This window comes from Quercus lobata, chromosome 6 (genome assembly GCF_001633185.2).
Source record: "Quercus lobata isolate SW786 chromosome 6, ValleyOak3.0 Primary Assembly, whole genome shotgun sequence".
In the NCBI taxonomy this organism is placed as follows: domain Eukaryota; kingdom Viridiplantae; phylum Streptophyta; class Magnoliopsida; order Fagales; family Fagaceae; genus Quercus; species Quercus lobata.
The window spans coordinates 31,483,646-31,492,135 of NC_044909.1; the positions used below are offsets into that span (position 1 = coordinate 31,483,646).

Sequence of the window (8,490 nt, forward strand, 5' to 3'; positions counted from 1 at the left end):
AAAACATAAATTTAACATAGCAAAATTTACCATCCCTTCTTGCCTAGTACATATGATAGGAGCTTAGCAAAAAAGTACATAGGATAGGATGTGATACTATATGGATATGGTAACGAGTAATAAGTTCTTTGTCTATCAGTTTAGAAAAAAAGAAAAAAGTAGAGTTTCTTTGTCTATCCAATACATTTGATGATGATTGCTCGTTATTATCAAGACATTAATATTTTTTGTTATAAGATTTGTTTCATGATAATTATTATTATCTTTTTTAGAGAAATATTAAGTTCATAATATTTTCTTAACACTTTCACATTAAATCTTAAGTAAGAGATTGTTATTAGTTGTTATGAGTGAGTAAAAAAGTAATTTAAATTGTGAATTCAAATTAAAACTAATAACAACTTAACATTTATAATTTCTTGTAAAAATATTGTAGATGTTGCATTTCTATTCTCTTTTCATCAATGTCAAGACATTAGTTAAGTTAAATAGAACACACCACCACTCAGAACTTAGTACTTGAGTGAGAATCCTTATATAAAAAAAAAAAACTAAGCAAGTTGTGAAATAAGTAATGTTGTTAGTATTATACATTTATGAGTTGATTAATGGGTGTCTGTAGGATATTTGTTAATGAATAATTTTAGGAAAGTTTTTATCAAACCTTCAGAAAAAAAAAAATAAAAAAGAGAAATATTATGCCTACAACATTTTCACAACAAATCATAAGTGGCAGGTTATTATTTATTGTTATTGTGGGGTCCAATAATTTGTGGCCTTGGCCCATTTTTACATTGGGGGCCAAGGCCCGAGCCGAGGAAGGTTGTAGCCGAGGATAGGTAATAAAAGTCCAAATAGTCTTGAGACACAGCCGAGGATGATTCTGTCCTCGGCGTATCCGAGGTCTCCTTGGAAGAAAGGGCAAAAACGGTATAGGAACAGTTTGGAAAAAAATCTAAAATATCTAGGACAATAGAGAAGGGTACGCTGGAAAGCATAACGACCAAGGACAAAGGGAAAGCTGCCCTTACTGCCATTCAATACTCTGCACCTGACAGAGCCATACTCTTCAGCTTTTACAACCACCCCCAACCACTCTGGGTATGGGCTAATGGGACAAGTATCAGTCCTGGAAAGTCGAACCCACACGTGGACGTTGGATAAAAGATACAGGCTAGTATAAAAGGAAAAGTAAGCAATCCAGAGAAAGGGGTTGGGAAAAATGGCCAAAAACCAGAGCCTTCCAGCCTGCCTACAGGAGAAAGACTCCTAAGGCGAACACGATTTAATTATGTATGAACGCCTCGGAAAACCACCGTCTTGTGATCAAGACCTAGCCTTTTAAACTCACGTTCTATAAATGATATTGCTTGGGTCTTTTTACGCATGAATCCAACATTATTAGGGGTCGTTACTAATCGTGTTCTTACAATTATTGTTGGGACAAAAAAACAATCTCAGTGTTATGTTCAAATTTGAACCAATAACAATTAACCACTTATAATTTGTTATGAAAATATTGTGAACATGTTGTGGACATAGCACTTCTCAATATAAAAAGTTGTAAAAAAAAAAAAAAAATCAATCCTATTTTTCTTTTATCATAAAAAAGTTTCTAAAATTATTTCTTAAATCAATGCCCCTTAGGGCATTTATTAAATTTTCCCTATATTTATTTATGGATGTTGTTAACGAGTGCATCGATGACACAAATGAAAGGAATGATAAAAGAAACACACTTGTTTACAAATTCATTATGGAATGTGGTTGTGCTTGTGCGGGAATATATTTGAGGTAGGTTCAAAAGAAAAATAAAATGGAAATGGAATAATAAACAAATTCTAGGAATTTTTCTCGTGAGCTGGTATAGGGGTGTTTGTGTTTGTGTGCTTTAAACACGAGCTTTGCCTTTGCATATCTTTTGCGAGTTTTAGAGTTAGCGTGTTTGACCAATTTGTGTGCCAGTATAATATAAATGCCTGGATGAGTGGGGATCTGACAAATTTAGATCCATGGTTGTTTACCTATATAGAAAAATATAATACTAGCAGACAACAATAAACCAACTTAAACCCTTTAATGTGTTTTGTGAGTCTTGTAAGCCAAACTTTCCAACCCAAATGTCAAAGCAACGTCCTCTCAATTTCATATGAAGTTTGAACACTTCATTTTATGGCGTATATTAGAGTTTACAAATTTGATGAGGAATGTTTAAAATTTTATATGATTTTATGTTATATATACCATCAAATAATTAAAAATATAAAATTTTGATTGTGAAATGTAGGGGATCCTAATTGTCCAAGTGCTAAATTTAGTATTAAAGGCTTTTAGTGGAAAGTTGCACAGAAGAGTTATACTACATGTTGGTATTGACATGTAGAAAGATTTGTAAAAGAGGCTATAGTGCTATGTTTACTTTTGATGAAAGATACTCAAGTCACACGTGGAATCAAATGTAATGATGTTTCAAGCAAAGCAAAAGTTTTTAGTATATACCTCAACTCACCTGAAAACTAAATCAAAATCTAAATAAGAGGTAAAATCAAATGAGAAAACGTAATTAATAAAAACTTGGTGAAACAAAAAGGGTTCATTAAAAGTATTCACCTTAAATTATGAGGGTATTTTTAATTTTCACTATAAATTACTAGATAAAAAGGGTGTTGTCCCCAAATGATCTAAATTAACAAATTGGTAGATAAATTAGGGTGTTAAGTATAATTTTTTTTTGAGGGACATTAAGTATAATTTATATGGTTTTGAGTGTTCATTACAAATGCCCCTCCCTTTAATTGTGGGTAGCAACATTGTATATTAATTTGGATATTGATTTAGACAAATATGATAAACATTGCAAATTAATGTCAATTTGTAATGTTGATTGTAGAATTTGTAATTTAAGATATGGTAGGTAAGTTAATTACATAGGATCTCGATCCAAAAGGTGATGACTTGGTACCTTGACAACAAGTCAAGATCGAGCGAGAGTGTCGATTGATGAATCTAGCCTAACCCCCTTAGGCTAACCGAATCATTTTCTTCCTAATCAAATCTTGCAAATCTTGGGACTTACATAATTGTGAAATTTATAGAATTTTGTATAAAAGATGTATTTTTGCCCCATTTTGAATTTTAATTTTCAATGGGAATTAAGGAGAAAAATGCTCTTAAAAATACCTTAGAAGGAGGCATATAGGCTAAACACATGTATGATCTGTTCATTATCTTATTTGACTTAAGCATTGAAGAGTTTCCATTATTCAAACTACGTTGTTTTTTTTTTTTTTTTTTTTGTTGATAATTATTCAAACTATGTTGTTGAATGTTTCTTCTCTCCGCTACCGTTACATGCAACCAATTGCATCATCAAAATATATATGATTAAATTCATATATTTTGGAATGAATGGCTACAACTTGCAATAAACAGATTATTACAAGTTCTTAGTAATAATAAAAAGATAATTACAAGTTTACAATAGTAATTAATGGGTGAGAGATGAGTTTGAAACTAAGTAGGGTACATTGTAAAATCATGAGGATTGCCTCGTAGTAGCCTTTTCGCCTCATCTTAAACCTATAAAAAAGACGGGTGCTCTACTAATTAAAAAGAAAAAGAGAAAATTCAGCAAAAAAAAAGAAAAAGAAAAAGAGAAAGAATAAAAAGGTACTCCTATTCCTATATACATTGTACTAACAGCCAAAAATCATGAAATTAATCCCTCGTGAACTAAAAGAATCATTTAATTAAGTGAAAGAATCTCCATTAATGACAGTGATGGATCAATCGTTGATCACACGTACATAAAAAAAGAATAGAAAAGCTAGAGAGACAAAGAGACAGTTTTAGAGAGAGAGAATCAAAGAGCAAGCAAAAAGCAAGGGAAAAAAGAAGAAGACTACCTTCTACTTCTAGAGAGAGAAACCATATTTTAGCATTAACAAATTAAACCCCATCATCCCCTAATCTCAGCTCTCTGCACACCAATAAGACAGACAAAGAGAGACATGAATATTATTCTATTGCTCCATAAACAATGCAAAAAATCCAGATGGTGTTTATTAGTGTGAGATAGAGAGAGAGAGTGTGTGTAAGAGGCTGAGAGGGTCACATGGCATGTGAGCAACAGCTGTGTTCACTTCTCCCCACTTGATAAATACCCTTCTTACCATCCTTACTCAGACTTTTGACTCTCTCTCTCTTCCAAAGACACCAAAACCCACTTTCTCTCCAAAAACCAGAGCTTTCTTTAAGCTCTCTCTGATGGCAGTTCTGAGACCCTAAAGCACAAACACCCACTACTCTACTCATAAACTCAAAAATGAAAACTTTCAGCTCCTTCTTTCTCTTCCTCCTCTCCCTCACTTTCCTATCTCTCCAAGCTTCCCAAGGTAGTACCACTTCCTCATCCTACAAAGACACCCAGCAGCTTCTCAACTTCAAAGCCAGTGTATCAAACCCAACCCTCCTCTCCAACTGGCTTCCAAACCAAAACACATGTAACTTTACTGGCATTACTTGCAAGGACTCCTTGGTGTCCTCCATAGACCTTAGCTTTACCCAGCTAGGCACCAACTTTAGCCTTGTCTCAACCTTCCTTCTCTCCCTTGACCACCTAGAGACCCTTGTTCTAAAAGACATCAATCTCACAGGCACCATTTCTTTCACCAAATGCAACACCTTTTTAACCACCTTAGATCTCTCTCAAAACTCCCTCTCTGGCTCTCTCTCTGACATTTCCAACTTGGGTTCTTGCTCGAGTTTGAAGTCTCTCAACCTCTCAAACAACGGGCTAGACTCTTCTTTCCTCAAAGACTCACCAAGACTCAATCTTGAGGTACTTGATCTTTCTAACAACAAGCTCTCAGGTCCAAGCGTGATTACTTGGCTCTTCCAATCCAGCTGCAATGGTATGCAACGGTTGGTCTTGAAGGGAAACAAGCTCACTGGTGAGATAGGCCCAACTCTAGCCACTTGTGAGACCCTTAATCATCTAGACCTCTCATCCAACAATTTCTCAGTGGTTGTTCCTTCCTTTGGCGATTGTTTAGCTTTGGAGCACCTTGACATCTCTGGCAACAAGTTTTTTGGTGATATCAGCCACTCACTCTCTTCCTGTCACAAACTTAGCTTCTTGAACATATCCAGCAACCCGTTCGGTGGTAATATTCCAGTTCTCCCAGTACAAAACCTGCAGTTTCTTTATGTAGCTGACAATGAATTACTTGGTGAAATTCCTTTATGGCTTTCAACTGCTTGTTCCAACCTCATAGAGCTAGACCTTTCAACCAACAACCTCTCTGGCACGGTCCCAAGTGGTTTCGGCGCTTGTTCTTCTTTGGAATCTTTGGATATATCTGAGAATAAATTCTCAGGTGAATTACCAATCGATATTTTTACCAAGATGGGAGCTTTAAAGAAGCTGTTCTTGTCCTTGAATGGTTTCTCTGGTGTCCTGCCTGATTCTTTGTCTCAGCTAGTGAAATTGGAGACTTTGGATCTTAGTGCCAACAATTTCTCTGGCTCTATTCCTAGTGCTCTCTGTCAAGGCACTGAGACCAACTTGAAAGAGCTTTTCTTACAGAACAACCTGTTCACAGGTTCAATTCCCTCAAGTTTGAGCAACTGTTCACAACTGGTTTCTTTAGATTTGAGCTTCAATAGCCTGGGGGGAACTATACCTCCAAGCTTGGGAAGCTTGTCAAAGCTTAGAGATATGATAATCTGGTTGAACAAGTTACAAGGTGAAATCCCACAAGAGCTCATGTACATCCAGACACTTGAGAATCTGATCCTAGACTTCAATGAGCTGACAGGGACTATTCCTTCTGGGCTAAGCAACTGCACCAATCTGAATTGGATTTCCTTGTCAAACAACAAATTGAGTGGTGAGATTCCAGCGTGGATTGGTCAGTTTTCAAAGCTAGCAATACTGAAACTCAGTAATAACTCTTTCTCTGGGAGGATCCCACCTGAACTTGGGGACTGTAAGAGCTTGATATGGTTGGATCTCAATACTAATAAGTTGAATGGGACTATTCCACCTGAGCTTTTCAAGCAATCAGGTAGTATTGCAGTGAAGTACTTGAGTCAGAAGAGTTATGTGTACATCAAGAATGATGGGAGTAAGGAGTGTCATGGAGCTGGGAATTTGCTAGAGTTTGCTGGGATTAATAAAGAGCAGCTGAATAGGATTTCAACCAGGAATCCTTGCAATTTCACTAGAGTGTATGGAGGTAAGTTGCAACCTACATTTGACCACAATGGGTCAATCATTTTTCTTGATATTTCATACAACATGTTGTCTGGTAGTATTCCAAAGGAGATTGGGAGTACTATGTATCTATATATATTGAATTTGGGACATAACAATATCTCTGGAGTAATTCCACAGGAGATTGGGGATATAAGGAGTCTTAACATTCTTGATCTCTCTAGCAATAGGCTTCAAGGGCCAATTCCACAATCCTTGACTGCATTGTCCCTGCTTACTGAGATTGATCTGTCTAATAACTATCTCAGTGGAATGATTCCTGAAATGGGTCAGCTTGAAACATTTCCAGCATCTAGATTTCAGAATAATTCAGGGTTGTGTGGCTATCCTCTTCCCAAATGTGGTGAAGATCCGAGTTCGGGTTTGAATTCACAGCATCAGAAGTCTCATAGGAGACAAGCATCCCTTGCGGGGAGTGTGGCAATGGGATTGTTGTTCTCTCTATTTTGTATCGTTGGACTGATTATAGTTGCTATTGAGACCAAGAAAAGGAGAAAAAAGAAGGATGCGTCGTTTGATGGTTATGTTGATAGTCGATCTCATTCAGGCACAGCCAATGTTAGCTGGAAGCTAACTGGTGCCCGTGAAGCGTTAAGCATCAACCTTGCTACATTTGAGAAGCCGCTTCGGAAGCTCACTTTTGCTGATCTTCTTAATGCAACAAATGGGTTCCATAACGACAGCCTTATAGGGTCTGGTGGTTTTGGTGATGTGTACAAGGCTCAATTGAAAGATGGAAGCATTGTGGCCATCAAGAAACTAATACACATCAGCGGACAGGGTGATCGGGAATTCACTGCTGAAATGGAAACCATTGGGAAAATCAAGCACAGGAACCTGGTCCCGCTTCTGGGGTACTGCAAGGTAGGAGAGGAAAGGCTTTTGGTGTATGAGTACATGAGGTATGGAAGTTTAGAAGATGTTCTACATGACCCAAAGAAATCTGGGATCAAGCTGAATTGGACTGTAAGGAGGAAGATTGCCATTGGGGCTGCGAGGGGTTTGGCTTTTCTACACCATAATTGCATCCCACATATCATTCACAGGGACATGAAATCAAGCAATGTACTGCTTGATGAAAACTTGGAAGCCAGAGTCTCTGATTTTGGAATGGCCAGGCTTATGAGTGCGATGGATACTCATTTGAGTGTCAGCACTCTAGCGGGTACTCCTGGCTATGTCCCTCCTGAATACTATCAGAGCTTCAGATGTTCCACAAAAGGTGATGTTTACAGTTACGGGGTAGTTTTGCTTGAGCTGCTAACCGGGAAAAGACCAACTGATTCAGCTGATTTTGGTGACAACAATCTTGTGGGGTGGGTGAAACAGCATGCCAAATTGAAAATAAGTGATGTTTTTGATCCAGAACTAATGAAAGAGGATCCCACCCTAGAGATTGAGCTCTTACAACACTTAAAGGTGGCTTGTGCTTGCTTGGATGATAGGTCATGGCGGCGTCCCACAATGATTCAAGTCATGGCAATGTTCAAGGAAATCCAAGCAGGGTGTGGGATTGACTCTCAATCTACAATTGCCACAGAAGATGGAGGTTTCAATGCAGTTGAAATGGTAGAGATGAGCATAAAGGAAGTCCCTGAACTAAGCACCAGGCAGTAGTAAGCCAAAAACAGTTTCAAACAAATTTTCAAAGAGCATTCTTTGGGATTAAGAAAGAAGAAAGAAGAAGGTCTGAGATGAAGTTTTCAGCTCCCACAAATTTTCCCCTCTTCTTTTAGCACTTCCAAGTAGCATATTGAAAACTGTTTCTGTATCTCTACCATTTCATGTGTATGTAGGTCTTGTTATTTATACATAGAAGGTTGTTTTTAACTTTGTTATAAAACGTGTATATAACACTTTCAAATTGTTGTGATGCTTTGTTTCTTACATTTTCTTCATAAGTGAACTTTTCATTCAGATATATAATCCTCAAAAGGAACTGTTGGATCTGTTACCTCAGTGATGGTGACTAAGTAGAGGGTTCTTTTGGCCCTTTCTTCAGCCTGCTTTGATTTGTTTTCTCTCTCTCTCTTTTCGTTATGCTCGAACTTTTGTTCCATTTTGCAATATACAAATACATAAGGGTAAAACGTAGTTTCGTAAGTTTCCAACCACATGGTTGCATTTACTAATACAACACAGAAGACATTATCTCATCTTCTATGTGGTTCTTTATGTGACTTATTGATCAATGCAGCTACTTAATGAATTGT

General features: G+C 37.1%; 1 protein-coding gene across 1 annotated transcript; it reads left to right on the forward strand.

Moving 5' to 3' along the window:
* The first annotated feature begins 3,855 nt into the window (after positions 1–3,855).
* On the forward strand, positions 3,856–8,236 carry LOC115994202 (protein BRASSINOSTEROID INSENSITIVE 1). Its single transcript, XM_031118259.1, has one exon. It carries the CDS (start codon positions 4,325–4,327, stop codon positions 7,892–7,894), a length of 3,570 nt encoding a protein of 1,189 aa, XP_030974119.1. The 5' UTR covers positions 3,856–4,324; the 3' UTR covers positions 7,895–8,236.
* The last annotated feature ends 254 nt before the right edge of the window (positions 8,237–8,490 follow it).